Consider the following 20,285-nt stretch of genomic DNA (forward strand, 5'->3'; position numbering starts at 1 on the left):
GGCAGCAATTTGAATAGAGAGTAGATTAAAGCCATTATTTAAAAGTTCAGATAACCATTTAACAACTAATCCATAGCATGAAATAAAATCAGAGCCGAAAAAAAGTACTTCAAAGAGTTTGATTGAGTGAAAGACCCCCCTTCATAAATTTCACCTACGCCACTGTGACTTTTGATGGTTGGTGGATGGTGGAAGGTTGATGGTTGATGGTGGCTCTGTGTGAACACCAGTGGGACTGGAGTGTAAAAGCGACTTCCAATTCGTATAAGCTGCTTCATTTTCAGATATGCTACATCTAGCCTGAAATTGGCCAAGCTGGCTGCACTGCTCTGGTGTCTGGTATATTTCCCGAGGTTCCATGGTGTTTATGAACGGCGCTGCTACGGTCACACCGTCCAGAATTTCATTGCGAAAAAAATAAAAGAATCGAGACATCGGTGCGGCGACAACGACTCAAGTGCAATTTAAAGAATAGTTGTGGGTGCTTGGCAGACAGAGATTCAGAGATTCAGGGCGTGTGACAGCGATCGCGAGTGCAGTGCTAATTTACCGTTCGCAGGCCAAGTGACACACGGCACGGCGGCACAATGAGCGCCCCTGGCATGGATAAAAGAAAACTCTCGTAAGTATTGGCACTAGTGTTCCTTCGTTTTTCCTCCACTGCGCACACACACACACACGCAGAGTACACTCACACACAACCGCCAGTGTGTGCGTGTGAGTAGCAGCTGCGCACAGGCAGCGCGGTCGGCGTCGAATTGATTTTTCGCGGCAGAAGTTTTCTCGAGCCTGCCCCGCATTTATTCCCTTGCGTCGGGATAAACAAGGATAAGGATCAGGGTTGTGTTGCACAGATGGGATGGGAGGGGATGGGAGGGGAGGGGGGAGAGACTGGGCAGCTGCGGCAGGAGCAGACAGGTCGACAGACGGACAAACGATTGCGTCCTGGGCAAGGCCAAGGACAAACTCCTGCAGTTTGACGAACGTGGATTTGTGTCCCAGGGCAAATTCGATAATCGCTGTTAAACGCGGTACTCGTAGAGCTTAGTGGGTCTACTGTATTAATGCAAAAGTATGTAACAGGTAGAGAGAGGCGTTTCCGAACCCATCAGGTACATATGTATATACCATACATTTATGTTTATTCTTGATCGACAGCCGCGTCGACATGGTCAAGATATCGGTCTAGATTACTAGGCAGCCTCTTGACCAACTCACTGACTCACATCACTCCCAATATTGAAGTAGGTTTGTGTAGCAAAGTGTTTCAAATCTGACCATGTTAAAGGGATTTACCATGAATGATTGCTTTTGGTAGTACGCCGCCTGTCAAGGCATCGAATTTTGCAATTTCGCGATACTGGGTACCCTTATAGTCGGGGCAGCGTACTAGTATATTTATATTGGCTTTGCGTGCAACACATACAGAATTGGCTATAAGTGAGCGATAACAGATCCGTTCGCCAACCAGCCAACAAGCCAACCAGCCAACAAGCCGGAGCCCGTTATCAGCCAGAGAGTTTTATAGCCCTTCGACCTGGTATGAGTAACGCCAGCACGAACCGCTTCTATTTGGCCCAATTCTGGGCTTGGACAGCCAAGGCAATGGAATGCGCCTTGCCGTGACGCCTGTAGTGACGCCTGCCAGCGTCCTTGGCCCTGTGCAGTCGCCCACCGCCCACTGCCCACTGACCCTGGGCTTGCATCCGCTTGAGCCCCTAATCACCCTCATCATCGTGGTCCTCAACCACTTTGTCAAGCGCTTGCCGTCTTATCAGCTCGCAGAGTCAAAGCTTTGCCTTCCCTCCGCTGGCGCCCAGCTTATAAATAGCACCCACCTGCTCGAGAAAATCCATACGGTGTGCATGCGGAAGGGTGCAATTTATGCTGCACGCGACCCTGCTGCCGAGCCAGCAATGCCATCTGCTTGCGACCTGGACGCCCTCAATGCCAACGCCTGGCCCGCGGGCACGGGCAAGTCCCGAGGGCCAAGTGCTCACCTGGGTGCGCTACCATCGCGTGCCACAGCTAACTGTTGCTGCTGCTGTTGTTGTTGGTGACTCATAGCCAAAGGCACTTGCCTTGGGCTTGGGCTTTTATCGCACTCGCCCAGAGAGCGACTGCTTACGCTGCGGCAGGAATGTCGGAGGGACAGTACAACTACGCTAGGAGGCACAAAGTCTTATCTGACTGCACTTATCAGCCGCTAATTCCAAATGCCGCACAGTGAATAGCAGTCAAAATACAATTCTGCAACCGTCATAATGGTACTTTCCCTTTTTTTTATCCAGCACATCGGGCGACTCGCTCTACGAAATCCTGGGACTTCCGAAGACAGCCACCGGAGATGATATCAAAAAGACGTACCGGAAACTCGCACTCAAATACCATCCCGACAAGAACCCCGACAATGTCGATGCGGCCGATAAGGTGAAGTATAGACGAGTCCATAGGCATAGGCACTTCCTAACGCCCTAATTTCTGCAGTTCAAGGAGGTGAATCGGGCCCACTCGATACTGAGCGACCAGACCAAGCGCAACATATACGACAACTACGGCTCCCTGGGCTTGTACATTGCCGAGCAGTTTGGCGAGGAGAATGTCAACGCGTACTTCGTGGTCACGTCGCCGGCTGTGAAGGTAGGGAATCGGTGGAATTGGCATCGCTGGTCACGTTAAGTAATCTCTGATCTTCCTTGCAGGCGGTGTTCATTTGCTGCGCTGTGATCACTGGATGCTGCTGTTGCTGCTGCTGCTGCTGCTGTTGCAACTTCTGCTGCGGCAAGTTCAAGCCGCCGGTCAACGAGTCGCACGATCAGTATTCACATCTGAATGTGAGTGATGTTTGAATTGGCCAATTGGCAGGCAAATTAAAGTTCCTTCCCGCCCCTTAAACTCAGTCCGCTACTAAATGAAATCATTTTAATTTAGTTGAGAAAAGAGAAAACAAGAAAACCAATCTGGTGCAAAGCCAATAATCAGGCTCTAACGCATGCTTCCCATCCACACCCACACTGTAATGTTGCCAACTAAACACAAAACCAATTTTGATGATTTTTGTGAGGAGATCCATATTGTTGTTCCGTTTGAGAAGCTAATGTTTAGTCAAAAACATGCTCCTACATCTGACATCAACGCTTGCCCACCAGCTTAACCGATCAATAAACGACTAACCATTTTCTAGTATAATTTAATAGTATAATTTATCGGCTTTCTTGGCACGCTCCTACTTTGTTTGCTCTTAAAACCCCAAAAACACTCGAATCTCTGGTTGCACAGCTTTCTTCCTAGTTTTTCGTTGGGGTAAGTATGCAGTCTGTTTTGGTTGTTGGTTTTTGGTTCTCGGTTCTTGGTTCTTGGTTCTCAACACTCTATACACGGCAGAGATCAGAACACTGATTTCTGGGGTCAGAGGTAAACACGACTAACCCACCCACAAACTGTTACGATCAATTCGAGTTAAGTTCTCCTTACATACACTTCAAAATTTCATGTTAATTCTGCTTGTTTTGTAATGTGTACTTCACGAAAATCATCAAATGCTTCAACGTTTTCTCTCCCTATCAATTTGATGTAAACTAACGATAACGAAAACACTTACACACTCGGATTTCTAGCGACTGAGTGTTCGCGACATCGAACCCAGACAGAAATCCAGCGATTTTGATTTCGTCCACGATTGCTTTTCTTGTTTTTACGTCTCCCATTGCGCATTCGGTTTTAGTTTGCACCTACATCTCTGCAGCGTTCTTCCTTTGTTTGTTTGCAAGCTAAGAAAGAGAAGCCGACGATTTAAGTTTCTATTTTTGTTTAACATTTTTTTTTTTCTCAAAACTCTTTGCGATCGACTCATCATATCCACCACCTACTACCACCCACAACCACCACACACTCGCTCTCGACCGCGCCGTCAGCGCCCTGATGGCAATCGAGAGGTCAACGATATGCCACCGCACTTGGGACAGCCGCCACGCCTTGTAAGTATGCGAATCGAAAATGATATCAGCACGAGTACCGCATGAGCTCGGGTCAGCATCACCTGCCACCTCCCGACAACCAACCCACCCACCAACCAACCAACTAACTAACGCAACGACATTAACCCAATCCGAACTCTACTCAAATGGTGAACAATCAAAATCGATATGTTCCAAGGGAACAAGTCCTACTAACATTTAGTCGCAAAATAAACTCGATCGAAGCCCCCACGAAGAGATGACAAAAAGGCAATGTTCTTTGATCTGATCCTTCTGCTGTAAATGCTTGGGTAAATGTGTTATGATTTTCTTGCGTTGCTGTGTCATCTGGCTGATTATAGTTTTGTAGTATTTGGCTTGAAGTGTCCCGTAACCGTAAGCACATCAGTAATATAATCGTAGCTTAAATGTAGATTAGCGATCACGGCTTGTAGACAGCTGCTCACCCACCTAATGTTATTGACTAAACATTGCCAAAGGGACCACCCCTCCAAGCTCTCAAAAATATTCGCGCCCCTTTAACTTAAAGCTAAAGTTGAACTAATCCGTGTTTTTGTGTGTGCCGCAGGAGGACGCTGATCTCGACGACGTGAACCTTGGAGCGGGCGGAGCCCCCGTGACCTCACAGCCGCGCGAGCAGGCCGGAGGACAGCCCGTTTTCGCCATGCCGCCGCCCAGTGGAGCCGTGGGAGTCAACCCCTTCACCGGTGCCCCCGTGGCAGCCAACGAGAACACATCGCTGAACACCACGGAGCAGACCACTTACACGCCAGGTATATAAACAGTCGCTCCAGCAGTCAGCCTCTCAGCCAGCCCGCAGAGGAGGCAGCCAGTCTAGCGTCTCTGACCATCGAACTTGATATTGTGCATAAATCGAACAAATATTGTAACCTTCGGTCGCTGGACAGGTGATTGGTGGCGCAGGCACTCAGTCACCTCTCGACGTAGCCCGTCCAGCGATCAGATTAACACCGCCTAGCAGTTAAGCGCGTGCATTCTGCATTCTGCATTCTGCAGGGTATTTTTTAGACACTCCCTGTGTGTGTAACGTCTCACACATGCCCAGACACAACCATACGTCCACGCGAAGATGGGGTCCACCTACATAGACATGCATGCAAAATCCTTTAACCACACACTGCCCGATCGATTGATTGACCGACCCCCATATTCCCTAGGTCTGTGGCAGCCGTTTCCGAATACCCACTTTTGAAAGGACCGTTTTCAAGACCCCTTTTCAGTGTTTTGCAAGCTTTCGTTGGATTATCATATTTACCATCTGTATGACGCATTAAGAAATCAACGTCTGTCAAATTCATGTAGCCTAAGTTTGATTGGTTTACTTTGATTTTATCGTTTGTTATGCAACGCGTTATTTTGATTTATTCTCACTTATCACTGTCTACTATTTTCTCTCTCTCTCTCCCTCTCTCTCTCTCCTCACCTATAGATATGGTTAATCAAAAATATTAGTCAAGTGCTGCGAGCGAATCAAACCCAAGCCCCATGTGCATGCGTACGCCACACATTCAGATACAGATACAGATACAGACACAGAAAATACAAAACCCTAAATCGTAACCGAAAGAGAAAACCAGATATATATCCTAATTATTAAAGCTGTTTTTAAGATGCGCGATATGTTGAAGCGAGTAAACATATAAACCTATGTATTTATTTTAAGTCGTAGCACTTAGCTCTAATTTTAAACAGTCTTACGTGCCGGCGGCCTTGTGGCCTTCGGATAATCGTTTCACCAATTCCATTGTGTAGGCCAGTTGGCTAGCTCTTCAGCCGCAGCCATATGCAACTCGAATCGATAGCCAGGCTGCTCAGCCAACACCATCTCCACCACTATATCCACCATCCACCAGCCACGCTAAGTACACCTGCGCTGTCTATTAATTTGTACATCGGGAGTTCACCTAGACATTTGCTTGGGGATCGGATCCCTTACGGCGAGCTCCGCCGCAGTGGACAATGAATCGACTTCTCGCGAAGAGAGGCACTGTAATTATATATATGTATATGATATGTGTATCTAGTTTGCATTTGTGTCGTCGCCTGTCGCCTAGTCTAGCTAATTGTTCGCAATTGATCGCCTTCACCGATTGTTTCTGTTAATTTGCACTGAATTGTTGAAGCCAGAAAGAGCTACTTATGTAAAGAAGATGATTTGTCGAGCCGATTGCTCCGATCCGATTCTAATGCAAATGTAAATAAGTCGAGTTAAGCAATTAAGCATCACACAGTCACGCAGGGGAGGACGATGAAGGACACTATAGATGGCGAAACTTAATGGAAGATAAATTATATAACAGATATTAATAATCCCTCTTTATATATATATATATATAATATATAAATTAAATACGAGTAATCAAAAGTTCGATTGTATCCCCCGAAAGTATTGCACATATGTATTCTAAAATAATTTTCTAAATTAATTGTATCCGATTGGTTTTCGTTGAACTGTTAACCCGCTTTTAAATGTAAATGAATGCGATTAGTCCAGCAGTAATTAACTTTTATATATTGTACTTAGAAGCTCCATTCTTATCATTGACATTTATAATTGCGGATCAGCGCTGGGCCGGGACTAGGGATCGGGATCGGGATCGTGATCGTTTATCCGAGGGTCCCAGACTCACCCATAGCATAAACATGCAAATATGAAATTCAATTAACGATAATAACTTTTTGCGGTCTTGCGTGTGTATTTATTGTTCGTACAAGTCAAAAGCAAAAATACTAAGTAAACTAAATTTAAACTTAACAATTGTTTCCGAATTTCAATTGTACTCTGGTGTAACACGAAGAAACCGAAATAAATTTACTATACAAACTCAAGGCTGTTGAATTCCTCTACCCTCTACCCTCTACCCCCGACCACCTCCATCACCTCGCAAAAGCTCCGCCAGGATGGTAAACAAACCCGTGCTGGGGATGAACTTTCGTCGGCGCAGCTGACTGCTGCCAGCTTTCACTCTCTCCGTTGGGCTTTGTTTTGTTTCGTTTTCGGGCAGTAATAGCTAACGGACGACGACCGCCGGCACATGCGCACTGCCCGCTCCCCGGACTCTCTAAACTTCGCCGCAGAGTTGTCCGCCGCAGTGACAGAACCCGAAGGGCAGTCCGTCGGAGAGTTCGAGTGAGGTCCGGACAAAGGAAAATACTTTTCCACTTTTCCTGCTGCTGCTGTTTCCTGTCAAAAATACAGAATTGGAAAATGTGATGTGCTCGCGTTAATTGTCGAGGATAAATCAATTCCGCCGTTAACTAGATTACGGACGCGTATCTTCACGTGAGCAACGGAATCGAGTGGGCCAAGTTGGGGGGAAAAGCCGTGGAAAAACCCCCTTCGCGAACCAGTTCGTGGCAGTGTGTGTGCGAGTTTGTTCGAGTGTGTGTGTGTGGCTTTTCGCCTTACTTATTTTTTTTTCATGCGCAATTTGGGTTACAAAGCGAGAAAAACGCTGCTTAAAATGCATTAAAATGTTTTAGGCACGGGCCTCATTGATTTTCCTACGCACAAAAGTATGTTACACCAAGTGCCAGCCGGAAAAAGGAACAGGAACAGGATCAGGATCAAAGGCAGCCGCCGCCCAGCGATGAGGACCCGGACGCGAGGAAGCTGCTTCTAGGACCAGGCAGGGATCAGCCCGAACGGACATCGATCCGGATCCGGACCCGGATAGGACACTCATCTCGCGCAGAAAATACCACTACGAGGAGCACCCTGGCGCCGGTACTGCCCAGCAGCGGCATGGCCGGCATGGGCGGAATGGGCGGACTCGTCGGCTCCGCCAATGCCAACGGCAAACACCATCCCCACCTCATCTCGCCCACCCACTCCTCTCTGCCGGCCGGCATCTGCAGCAGCGACAGCGGCATCTCCACGCTGAGCGCCATCTCGCCTCCGCTCTCCGCCGCCACCACCACGGCGTCCGGAGCAGGGGGCGGGGTTGGAGTGGGAGTAGGAGTGGCAGTGGGCGTGGGCGTGGGCGGCAGTCCCCAGCTGCGCACGTCGCCCGCCTTGAGCATGCTGGGCAGCGCCACGGCGACGGCCAGCGGCGGAGTCCTCGGACCGGCGGCCAGCATCGATTTGGGCAGCTCACCGCTCTCGCACCGCAACTACAGCCACTCGCTGAAGGGCTTCAGCTTCCGGCGCAGCTTCGACGACAAGGTCGTCACGCCGCCCTACTTGTCGCGCGCCTACGCCCACGGCATTCCCTACCCGCACTTCCACGCCCCTCCGCCCAGCCTGCACCTGCACCACCATGGCAACGGCACTGCAGCGGGATCGGGATCGGCGTCGGTATCGGTATCGGGATCGGTATCGGGATCGGGATCGGGGCCTGGCGTGGGATCCGGGGGAGGAGGACTCTACCAGCAGCCGCTGTCGCTGGCCACGATGTCGGCGGCCCTGCCGCTGGCGCCGCTCTACGGGTCGCCGCTGTCCCTGCCGCTCACCTCGTCGCAGTCCACCACCAAGCTATCGTACCGCGACGACTTCCTGCAGCAGATTGGCTACCTGCCAACCACGCGCATCTACAGCACCCCGACCAGCATCGTCGACGAGGACAAGGCGCAGCAGGACTTCCTCTCGCTGTCGCTCTCGCCGCCGCTCAACCGCCGCCGGGACATGCCGGCGCTGCGCGGTCCCTTCGTCAGCCTGTAAGTATCCTGGGAATGGGAATGGGTATGGTAATGGGTATGGTAATGGGGATGTCACTGGCCAGAGCACTAACTGTTCCTTGGATTAATGTAGTCTAAGGAGGACCATTAACAAGTTCTAGCTCATTTCCACCTCATAACCTGTGCTTCCTTCAGTGCTCGTGCCAGGCAAGCCAAAGTATATATACCCTTGCAGCTATTATATATAATACAAGAATAAACACTATAGACGTAGACTATTGGATACCCTATTGGAAACAACTAACCAATTTCAAAATAATAAATTGGCTCCCTGAAAATAATCGGGGTTTAGGTGGCGTCATCTGCTGGAAAATTAACATTAATATTTATTACCGATTAATTATTCGTTATTGACTAAATAAATAGATGTTGACCAAATATATATATACAGCTCCGGTCAAAGTAATAGAAGTGCTATGGTATTTCTTGTCCAAATCTTGCCATGATTTACTATATTATTGTGCAGTGACAGACTTTCGCAATTTCTTGGCGTCACATAATCTAATTTTTAATCCCAAATCTCTAGCCAGACGGACATGGCATGATCGATTCGGCTGTCGATCCTGATCAAGAGCGTACAGCAGCGGTCCAAATCATGGTAGTGGGAAAAAATAAAGTGCTTTATATTTATTATAATGCTAACTAAACAACAAACAAAATCACTCTAAAACCCTTTTGATACTGTTTTAGTTTTTCAAGCAATTTGAAAACTTATAAACTTTTGAATGTAGTAATTTTAGGGAAAATCGTCGTTCGTCTGTATTTTGAGTCGGAACGAAAATGTTTATAAAATTTTTCAAATTAAAAACGTACAAAATTTTATATATCTTTGATAAAACTACCTATGATAATTTAAAATTCTTATTTTGCCCCATTTAGTTTATCGTATTAGATTCACGAAAATATACAAATAATATTTTAAAAGTTGATATATTTTTGATTGATATATCCTAAAGCTAAAAAACTACTACTATTTTAACCGGAATTGTATATAATTTATAGGACCGGAAATGCGTCCTTCACTGCGTTTGCTAACTTTTGACTGAAATTATAATACTCTACAAGGGTATAAAATTTATTCAGGCACAAAGCTAGTGAAAGGTTTTTGAAAGTTTTTAAATAAATTTTTCACATGCATCAAAAAAAAAACGCATAGAATTGCTCCAGAACTTTGTTGAAATAATTAAATTGGATGCTATGATTTTTTTTTTTAGTTTATTTATTTTTTATTTTGCAATGCAAAATAGAATATAAATAATAGAAATGGTTATCCGTTTTCAATTTCAAAGAAATGAAAACCAGTTTTTAATATTGCTGACATGTAATAACCCAACTTTGATGTAAACTAGTTTATATTTTCGACTTTCCATTAGGGCACGCTACAAGACAAAATACCTGTATAGGTAAGAAACTTGCTCTTGTTTTGCTTGTTGTTTTGCTGCAGCGGTTCTTAAGTGAACATTTTACAATATTTTGTATAAGATTAGTACAATGTATTAGCAGTTTTCGTCACAACATTTGATGCCAGAATGTAAATATGTTGAAAACGCAAATATAAAGACATTTTTAATCGTTTGAGGGGTTTTTGTTGAATGGAGTTTATACAATTTTATTTATAGGAAGTGATGGAATAAACTAATACATTTTTCTTAGAGCTACAAGGGTATATGGAAGTAAGCTTTCTTTCTGGATTTTCATTTCACTCACATGCGGATAAGTTATGAAAATAAAGTTTACGCTCCGTGTGTGCCACGTGTCTCTCGCACAACCAATAAATTCGTCAAACTGTGACGAGCGGCTTCAATATCTGTGTGCTTGGCCCGGCCAACTGTTTGCGTTCCCACTGTGCAGGTACAGTGGGCCTTGGTAGGTGACAGACGGCCAAACGTGGAGCACTTTCGATCGATCCCCTCCGTCCCACAGTGCGCTGGCTTTCAAGTGAAACCCAAAATGGGATAACAATTCCACACATCACCCACATACCACTTGTGTGGCATAGTTTTTTCCAATTGTGGTGGCAAGCGAACTACCATCACCCACCACCCTCCTGCCTCCCACCTCCCACTTTCAACATCATCGTAATCCTAAGCCGACCGCCCCCATTACTTCCCTTACGCTGTCCGCTCGGTTTGTTTACGTTTTTAATTTGCCTTAACCGCAAGTTGGCACCACGTGACGCCAGTGGGTAACCAACAGGCATCCCCAACCACCCCGAAACCACCGCCCCCCATCCCCACCATCCACGTCTGCCCACGAAATCGCAAAAACTCAGTGCAATCGAGCAAAACGATGACGTTTCTCTGCCTCTAGATGCTCTGTTTTCGCACTGATTTCCTCAGCGATTTTATATGCATCTTCGGGCGCCTATAAATAGTAATGTGGAGGTTACAGCGCCGAGTAGGGTGCGTTCGACATAGGGTGACTCAAGAGGTTCGCCTTTAAAGGAGTCGTTCTAGCTCCATTGGGAACAAAGACTTACTAGACTTGCCCAAGTAAGGAGGGGTGGCAAAAATCAATAAAGTCTGGTTAGTCATTTTGTGAGCCCAAACATTTGCATATTGTGCACGAGGCGGGCTGCAATTGCATTGCGGGGACTTTTCAATCGCAACCGAACGCTCGAAAAGCTACCTTTCGATGTGGTTTCGAAACCTTCTGGAATTCGAGGTATTTGAAATCCTGCTTGTCGAACACTCATCCACATGGGCGAGGGCAAACTTGGCACGGTGCCCGGCAAATCTAGAGGAACTCGATGATGATGATGATGATGATGATGATGGTGATGTTGATGTGGATGGGCCCCGCATGTGTGTGCTTATGTGGTGCTGGTGGATTCTTTCCTGGTGTGGTGCAGTCCATGACCGACCAAGGCGCCGAACAACGACGGCAACGACATCGACTTGATGAAGTACATTGGATAATGACGCCAGCAGAAAATACACAGCGGAAAAAAGCGCCTGTAGTTTGATAAAATATTACTTAAACTGCACAACTATGTAGAATCACTTTCCAGAAGATCGTTTTGGGTGCCTACGGAATAAGAGAGGGTAAACTGTGAATATACAATTTCAAGCAACATTGACAAAGAAACTAGAGGTTTAAAACCCCTTTTTTATCTTCTCGCGAATGAAAAAAAATATTTTTTTTAATATTAGCAAACACAGATATTCTTAATATATTGAATCTACTTTTTAGCTCAAAATATTATTTAATTTAGTATAAAAAAGGTTAATTTTTTAAATAGTTTTTCTTGTCCTTTACTGCTCAGAATAAGAATATTTGACAGTAGATTCGGGATTTAAGAAATGGATAACATTATATATGATATACAATATTACATCTAGGGGTAGTTACGCGTAAAGCGTAGAATGCAAGGACTAATTAGTAGGACTAGGACCTTCGCTCTATCCGTCAATTTGAATACTTTGTTGCCAAAAAAGCACGTACTACTTAAATCAATTTATTTACTTAAATCAAGTTGACCAGACCAACCCAATTCCAACTTGTTATCTGTTGTTATTTTCCCGAACATTATTTCTTTGACATACTCGATAGAAATTGGGAGACAGAAGATGTTATTATATGTATATATTATCTGAAATTTGTCGTGCTCTTGGGTTTTTCTCAATGTAACACTTTACGGAAAACTATCGGTGGGCACGGATTCTAGGTGATCTAGGGCGGCCAAAGGGGGGATTGGGACGAAAGGAGAGCGGACGAAGACTAAACTTAGTTGTGACAAAAAGGCAGAGCAGAGCAGAGCAGCGCAGCGCAGAGCAGAACCGAAGCGAACGGAACAGAAATAACAGAAAATACTCGCGCGAGTTGGAAACGACTGCGCCTTGAACCGCTCAGGAAGAGGCGGCAAAAACAAAAGCGAGAACCGAAATGTGAAAAGTGAAAAGCGAAAAGCATTTCGACATTCTCGCGGACGCGACTGAACGAATCGGACGAGCGAAGAAAGATACTCGCGCAGATACAGATACTTTTCATAATTCACATTTTTTTTTCCGCTGTGCGATATTTTATTTATTTACCCCGCGCGGTCCACTGTTATGTAAGGGGTGTGTGTGTGCGCGCGTGTGTGTGTGTGTGTGTGTGCCAGCCCAGTGTTTGAGTTTCGACCAAACTCGTTTGGGGGTGTCCGTGATGCAAGTTGGGGCCTAGGCCTACAAAAGTCAAGGTCGTCGTCCGCCCTCCCGCCCACACGCACGCCCACAGCCCACAGCCGCCCCCCGTTACTGCAGCGGGGGCCATGAACGCGCGAACGCCGAGGAGGAAGTACAATTGTCGAATCAAGCAGTGAAGCGAGTCACCATGGCTGGCTGGGGGCCACTCCCCACCTGCCCCGTGGAGGCCAATGTCACAAGGTGGACCCTGCTGGATCACTGGTGGTTCGATCTCTACCCGGATTGTCTGCAGCGCTTGCAATTGCTGGCCTCCGTGGCCGGCGATCTGACCCAGCTGGGCCGGCACATCGTGGCCACCCTCGCCCAGGACCCGATCTTCGTGGGCGTGCTCCAGGGCAGTCTGCTGCTGCTGTTCCTCTTCCTGATGCATCTGCTGCGCCTGTGGAGCTGCGGCGCCGGACCGCAGCCGTCCCTGGACGCCACCTCCGAAGTGGCCAAGGAGCTGAGCCGCGACTTCAACTTTGTGTCGGAGCAGGAGAAGCGCGCCGCCCAGGAGGCGGCCACCGAGGCCCTGCTGGAGGTGGAGGAGAAGAAACGGCGCAAGCGGTTCACCAAGAAGCGTAACTGCGTCTCCGCCGGCCCCATCCTCGTCGCCCTGCGCCACCAGTCCCAGCGGCCCAAGCACCACCGGCATTTGGCCCTGATCTTTGAGCCCGTGTCGCCCGGAGAAGTGGTCCTGGACACCTACTTGCCGCCGCGGGAGCAGCCGCTCACCATCAAGTTGCCTCAGTTGCCAGAGCCGGTCAGAGAGGAGGATGCCAACGCAGATGCAGACGAGGAACATCCCGAGTTTAAGTGTGTTTTGGGGGGGGGGACCTTATAACCTATGCTCTTTGGAAGACAGAATTCGAATTCGAAAAGTTCTAAACTCACTCAACTTTCCAATCTACTTTTAGATCGGAGCCCCGCGGAACGCTGAGCACCACTGACGAAATCTACCCGGACTCGTCCGACAGCAGCCTCTACGTTTCGGACGAGGAGCAGGAGGACGCCTCTCAGTACTGTCGCGGTGGCTACCACCCGGTGGTCATCGGGGACATCTTCGACAATCGGTTTCGCGTGGTGCGCAAACTGGGCTGGGGCCACTTCTCCACGGTTTGGCTCTGCCGGGATCTCAAGTGAGTGTTTCGCCTCGGGAGTCATGACAAGGTACCAATCGCACATCTCCTGTCCCGCAGAGACGAGAAGTACGTGGCCCTCAAGGTGGTGAAGAGTGCTCCGCACTACATCGAGACCGCGGCGGATGAGATCAGGCTGCTGGAGGCCATCCGCGATGCCGATCCCATGGACGTCAAGCGGGAGCGGATCGTGCGGCTGATGAACCACTTCACGGTGCGCGGCGTGAACGGGATGCACACGTGCCTGGTCTTCGAGGCACTCGGCTGCAGCCTGTACAAGCTGATCGTGAAGAACAACTACCAGGGGCTGGCCATCGCCCAGGTGCGCAACATCATCCGCCAGGTGCTGGAGGGACTGGACTACCTGCACAGCAAGTGCAGCATCATCCACACGGACATCAAGCCGGAGAACATCCTGCTGGTGATCGACAACGCGGCCGCAATGAACCAGCAGATCGACGACGAGATCAACAGTCTGCGGGTGAAGGGTGCCGACTTCCCCGACTCGTACAGTGAGTAGAACCGCCTTTCAATCATTCAACCATGATCCATGGTAGCCATGACTTTGTGCTTCCCCAGTCAGCTCCATCGAGAAGCAGACCAAGTCGCGGGCCAAGTGGCCACTGATTGAGCCGAATGGGTCGGTCAACACCAACACCAACAACACCACAAACACCAGCAACAGCAACAGCACGGCGAACAACTCCAGCTCGTCGACGCCGCTCGCAGCCGTGATCATGTCCTCGCTGGACAAAGAAGACACCACCACCACCTCGTCCACGCTCAACTCCAACACCACCTCCTCGTTGGCCTCCAAGTACTCCAGTCTGCTGGGGGACAGCGAGTGCAACGGAGGCCTCGGCGGATCGGCGAGTCTGAGCAACCGCTATCGAGCCGAGAAGAAAATCACTGCCAAGGTGAGTTTGTTTCCAGTGTGACCGGGTCAATAGGTCAACTGGTCAACAGGTCTCCAGTCGCCCCTGCCCCTGCCCCTCCCCCCCCCACACTCGAAAGCTCTGGCCAGGATTACCCGTCGTGGTGTGCATGCCAAGCATTTGCACTCTTCATATTGTGACCCACCTGCAACACCAAACACTGCTGCACACCGAAGAAACACGAAATTCTTATTCTTATTCTTATTCGTTTCGTTTCGTTTGTTTTATTTTCGCGTTTTTGGTTTGACCCCGAAACAGTCTTCTGGGGATTGTGAGGAAGGTGCCGAGTCCGACACGCTGGGCGAGCAGAGCATGGCCACCGACACGCCCACCGATCCCGAGCCCGAGCCCGAGCCTGGGTCCGAAACCGAGCCCAAAACCGAGCCCAAAACCGAGACCGAAACCGAAACTGAAACCGAAACCGAACCCGAGGCCAATCCTAGCGAGGTCAAGGTCCCTGAGGTAATGTGCGTTTGGATGTGGGATAGGCGCTAGTGGTAACCCGGTCCCTAGAGTTCGCTTTTCGATTTAGCTTTATATGTTTTGCCATGAGGGGGATACCCCGCCTCCGCTGCTTACTTACCGATTCTGACTTCCAATCTTTAGTTCACATTTGTTTGCCCCACACCCACAATTATCCCACATGCCTAATTTCGTCTATTAACTCCTGGAACGAAAGCCAAATGCTTGATGGAATGTGGACATTGCCAGCTTTAGATGTTTTGTGCCACGGGCTTTACCCCAATGCTTAATGCTTCCATTATTACCTGTTAATTTTAAACCTTCTTGGTGTAAATATCCAGTTGCGGTCAAAGTAATCTGATAAGTACAAATTAATTAATCAATTTTCTAGACAAACAAAGTATTTTAACGAATGAAATTTGAGTTTATATGAATTATAAATTGGTTTTTAGCTCATAACTTAATAATTAAAATTGGAAAATCAATTACAATACAAATATTTGTACTTCAAAATACACAACTTTAATGCATATTTATATACATACCTATTTAAAATAAATGTAAACTTATTTTGACCACAACTGTGTGAATGATGTAGGTTAATGTGTAGGCTTTGTTCTTAAAATAACCGATGTCGTACTCAAATATATGGTTATATTAAATCAAAACGGAATGCCGATCTGAGTATTCTAGAGTTGGGTTGCTCATGAATGAGTGAACAAAAAAGAGTTGTTCACTTAAGTGAGTGAGTGAAACTAAATAATTGTGTTTTTTTTGCTCACTTGCTCAGTAACTCACTTGTTCAGTTGCTCACTTGTTCAATTGTTCACTTTTGCAACTGTTCAGTTACTCATTTGATCAGTTGCTTAGTTGTTCAGTTCATTTGTTCAGTTCAGTGGCTCAGTTATTCAGTAAAGCAGTTGTTTAATGATCTTTGTTCGCTGAATTGTTTTATTTGCTGACTAGTTATTTCCTTATATTACCTTCATAAATATTTATATGATCTGAAATAACACGACATTTAACAATGTACTGATATTGAATTCTTTGATAAGAGGGATGTTAACAATAACATTGGCCAAATAAGACATCATGAATACCAAAAAAATTGTCAGCAAGTGAATTTTGTAAGCAAACCTGATTTACTGAACAACTAAATAACTGAGAAAATAAAAAAACTGAACAAATGAGCAACCGAATAACTGAACAACTGAACATATGAGCAACTGAACAACTAAATAATTGAACAAGTGAGAAACTCAACAAGTGAGTGATCAAAGTGAGTGAGTTTGTTCACTCCATAAAAAGTGAGCAACTGAACTTGTTCACCAAAGTGATCGAGTTTACCCAACACTAGAGTATTCCGTTGAGCTACTAATCAGTGGTGATCACCGTTGGGGTTTCAACAGAGAATCCCAGTTTTGATCTCCATGCCGTATGTGTTTTGTTATACGCACCAACTAGAGAAACCTACAATAAGCAACCAACATTGTGTATTCTTTTCTTCCTTTCTTTGTGTGAACCAATTTGTATGCAACACTACGCTGTGTACACACGGTGCAGCTGCCCACCCCGAACTCCACCAACACCTCCTGTCCCTCCCACAACACCCACAACACCCACACGATAGCCAAGTCCAAGATCAACTCGAGCACGTGCACGTCCTTGCCCAACGAATACAGTCTTACCAACACGAACACGAACACGAACACCTGTAGCGATACAGCCTTCACTTCCGCCCCTCCAAGTGCCACACTCTCCATCGCCATCGCCACAGCCTCTGCCACGCCCCACAGCACGTGCACGCCCTCGTTTACGCATACAGCGCCCACTGCAACAGCTCCAAAAGCTCCAACTACCAGTACAACTTGTACAGCAACAGCAACCGCAATCACTGAGCTCCTTAATGGCGATCATACAACAACAAGCACATCGACAATCTCCGCGACAACAACAACAACAACAACAACAACAACGACACCAGCCATCGCTAAACTAAATGTCAATGCCAATGCCATTCCTTCGCAGAACCAGAGTCAGAGTAGCCAGAACAACACATACACGATCCAGTCGCTCATCAACAACAGCAACGTCCGCGTGAAGATCGCCGACTTGGGCAACGCCTGCTACGACGTGAGTACCTTGATTCTTAAAAACAGGATACTTTCTTACCCTCGAGTGTGATCGATTTTAAGGCGTAAAGGTGTAACTTTTTTGTTCGAAAGCTATATTAGAGTGTTGTTCGATTTTTATAAAATTGTATTAAACTTAATTTATATTGAGAAACAACTAAGTTCAGTCGATTTTCTTATTATTTTCCTATTTATTTTACGGATCTTTTCCATGGCCTTAGACAAGTCCACTATTTATAAAATTTAAATGTATTTCTGAAATCGAAAAATATCTATTTTCAATCAGATTATTCCTAAGTTATATGCTACCTGAAAAAAAGAGTTTTGTTTAAACTATATCTATTTAGTTTTAAAACTGAGAAACAAGTTGGCATAAAACGGACGGACAGAGGGACAGACAGAAAAAAAAACATATTTCTAAAAAATGCAACCATTATTTTTAATGAGTGCTAAAAATTAAAAATCAGCGAAGTTGAATTTTTTTATTTAATTTTATAATTTTTTTTATAGAGCTTTATGATGTAGTCGTCCTAATTTAATGATATGAAAAACCTAATTTAAATTTAATTTATAGAAACAACTAAGTTCAGTCCATTTTCTAATTATTTTCCTATTCATTTTACGGATCTTTTCAATGGCCTTAGAAAAGTCCACTATTTATAAAATTTAAATGTATTTCTGAAATTGAAAAATGTCTATTTTTAATCCGATTATTCCTAATTTATATACTACCTGAAAAAAAGAAGTTTTTTGTTTAAACTATATCCATTTAGCTTTAAAACTGAGAAACTAGTTTGCATAGAACGGACGGACAGAGGGACAGACAGAAGAATAAAAAAAAAATGTTCCTAAAATATTACTTTATTTTTAATGAATGCTAAAAATTAAAAATCAGCGAAGTTGAATTTTTTTTATTTATTTTTATAATTTCTTTAATCGAGAGCTTTATGATATAGTCGTCCGAATTTAATGATATGAAAAACGTAATTTTCAAATGTCTAACCATTACTATATATATATTGATAAATATAAAAAAAAAAACAGAAGTTATATATATATTTTTTCCGATTGTTCCCATGGGAGCTATATGATTTAGTCATCCAATACGGCTCGTTCCGACTTCTGTACTACCTTCCATAGAAAGACCAGTTTTGGGAAATATAGCCCTAAAACTGACAGATTAGTTCGCGTAGAAACGGACGAACGGACAGTCGGACTCCCTTATCGATGCTGATCAAGAATATATATACTCTAAAGGGTCTGTAACGTCTCCTTCACTGAGTTGCATACTTTTGAATGAAATTAGAATATCCTCTGCTAAAGTTATAAAATAAAACTGACTTTATTTGTATCCCCCAGTATCATCACTTCACCGAGGACATCCAGACGCGTCAGTACCGATCGATCGAGGTGCTGCTGGGTGCGCCGTACAACTATACCGCCGACATTTGGAGCACCGCCTGCCTGGCCTTCGAGCTGGCCACGGGCGACTACCTGTTCGACCCGCACGCCGGCGAGTCGTACAGTCGGGACGAGGACCACCTGGCGCACATCGTCGAGCTGCTGGGCTCCATTCCGCAGTCGGTGATCCTGCGGGGCAAGCACGGCCTGAAGTACTTCACCAGCTATGGTAGGTATCGCTGGCGGTAGATATCCGACGGACAGAGTGGGGTAACAGCCTCGCGGCGATTTGCGTTTGCAGGCAGCCTGAGGAACATCACCAAGCTGAAGCCCTGGAGTCTGAAGAACGTGCTGGTGGAGAAGTATGACTGGGATCCGGTGGAGGCCAAGAAGTTCTCCGACTTCCTGCTGCCCATGCTGGAGTACAATCCAGTCATACGCGCATCGGCAGCCGAGTGCCTGCAGCATCCGTGGCTGGAGCAGGAGGAGTTCGTCTAGGAGTTCGTCTAAGGTTCGTCTAGATGCTCAAGAATTCGCGCAGAAGAAGCTGCAAGCAGAAGACAACTGACACACGGGCACACTTAAGTAATACATGCATAACATACGTACATATTTCGTACTCGTATTGTATTTCTAGGCTTAACTTTTATATGCAAACCACTTTGTTATAAAGAGGAATAATATATATGTACGATAGCAAGGAGATCCGATGAAGGAAAGTTAGCATTATAGGACTCGATACACACACACCTTATACACACACACAACATGTGAAGAGGCCGTTACGCGGGGAATTTTTTAAGCTTTTTAATTTTTGTACTTGAGAGCTTTAAAATGTAATTACTAAAGAAGCGATTTTATTTTTAACGACGATAGCAAACACGAGAAGTTGCGCATAATGTTTTTCAAGTTTTTATTTCGACAACGTGCATATAAGCATATACATACATACATACATATATATATTTTTTATTAAATGAGAAACAAGTGAAACAAAAACAAAAAACAAAAGACAATGACGACAATTTTGAAGTCAACAGATGCCTAAACTGACTGACTGAAAAGGAAAACATTTTCATGCGAAACCAAAAATAAAACCAAACAAATGAGACATGCTAAATAAATTATACGAACTAGAAAAATATTCAGCATCACATAATTAATGATACCTTCTATAAAATTAATACAATAATATGGTATGTGTATAATTAACGAAGCCCAATTGTAGATATCGGTAATGTTTAACAGAAATACAGATGAAAATTCAAATATTGACAGCTTTTTAGCAGCGTGTAGTGATTTTGGTACATTTAACCGAAACTTATTCTAGATCGAAAAGCCTATTTTGGAGATGAAAAGATTTCAGCGTTTTCGG

General features: G+C 45.7%; 2 protein-coding genes across 9 annotated transcripts; both read left to right on the top strand.

The window, feature by feature from the left end:
* Positions 1-383: 383 nt before the first annotated feature.
* LOC108143214 (dnaJ homolog subfamily C member 5 homolog) lies at positions 384-6,827 on the top strand. 2 transcript variants are annotated; one of them, XM_017267507.2, is made up of 7 exons: positions 384-622; positions 2,292-2,430; positions 2,488-2,640; positions 2,703-2,834; positions 3,915-3,977; positions 4,546-4,750; positions 5,428-6,827. In XM_017267507.2, the coding sequence occupies exons 1-7, from the start codon at positions 588-590 to the stop codon at positions 5,448-5,450; spliced, it is 750 nt and encodes a 249-aa protein (XP_017122996.1). In that variant the 5' UTR covers positions 384-587; the 3' UTR covers positions 5,451-6,827. The 2 variants fall into 2 exon arrangements, with proteins under 2 accessions (XP_017122996.1, XP_017122997.1); XM_017267508.2 differs by lacking the exon at positions 3,915-3,977.
* A 265-nt stretch (positions 6,828-7,092) lies between these two features.
* Positions 7,093-20,179, top strand: LOC108143212 (SRSF protein kinase 3). Of its 7 annotated transcripts, none has more exons than XM_017267499.2 (8): positions 7,094-8,654; positions 13,759-13,980; positions 14,041-14,492; positions 14,560-14,897; positions 15,174-15,377; positions 16,941-17,510; positions 18,869-19,139; positions 19,212-20,179. In XM_017267499.2, the coding sequence occupies exons 1-8, from the start codon at positions 7,744-7,746 to the stop codon at positions 19,406-19,408; spliced, it is 3,165 nt and encodes a 1,054-aa protein (XP_017122988.1). In that variant the 5' UTR covers positions 7,094-7,743; the 3' UTR covers positions 19,409-20,179. The 7 variants fall into 7 exon arrangements, with proteins under 7 accessions (XP_017122989.1, XP_017122993.1, XP_017122988.1 ...); XM_017267503.2 differs by having other exon boundaries at positions 17,406-17,510; XM_017267501.2 differs by lacking the exon at positions 7,094-8,654 and adding an exon at positions 12,210-13,657.
* Positions 20,180-20,285: the final 106 nt, after the last annotated feature.

This window comes from Drosophila elegans, unplaced genomic scaffold (assembly GCF_018152505.1).
Source record: "Drosophila elegans isolate 14027-0461.03 unplaced genomic scaffold, ASM1815250v1 contig_208, whole genome shotgun sequence".
Classification (NCBI taxonomy): domain Eukaryota; kingdom Metazoa; phylum Arthropoda; class Insecta; order Diptera; family Drosophilidae; genus Drosophila; species Drosophila elegans.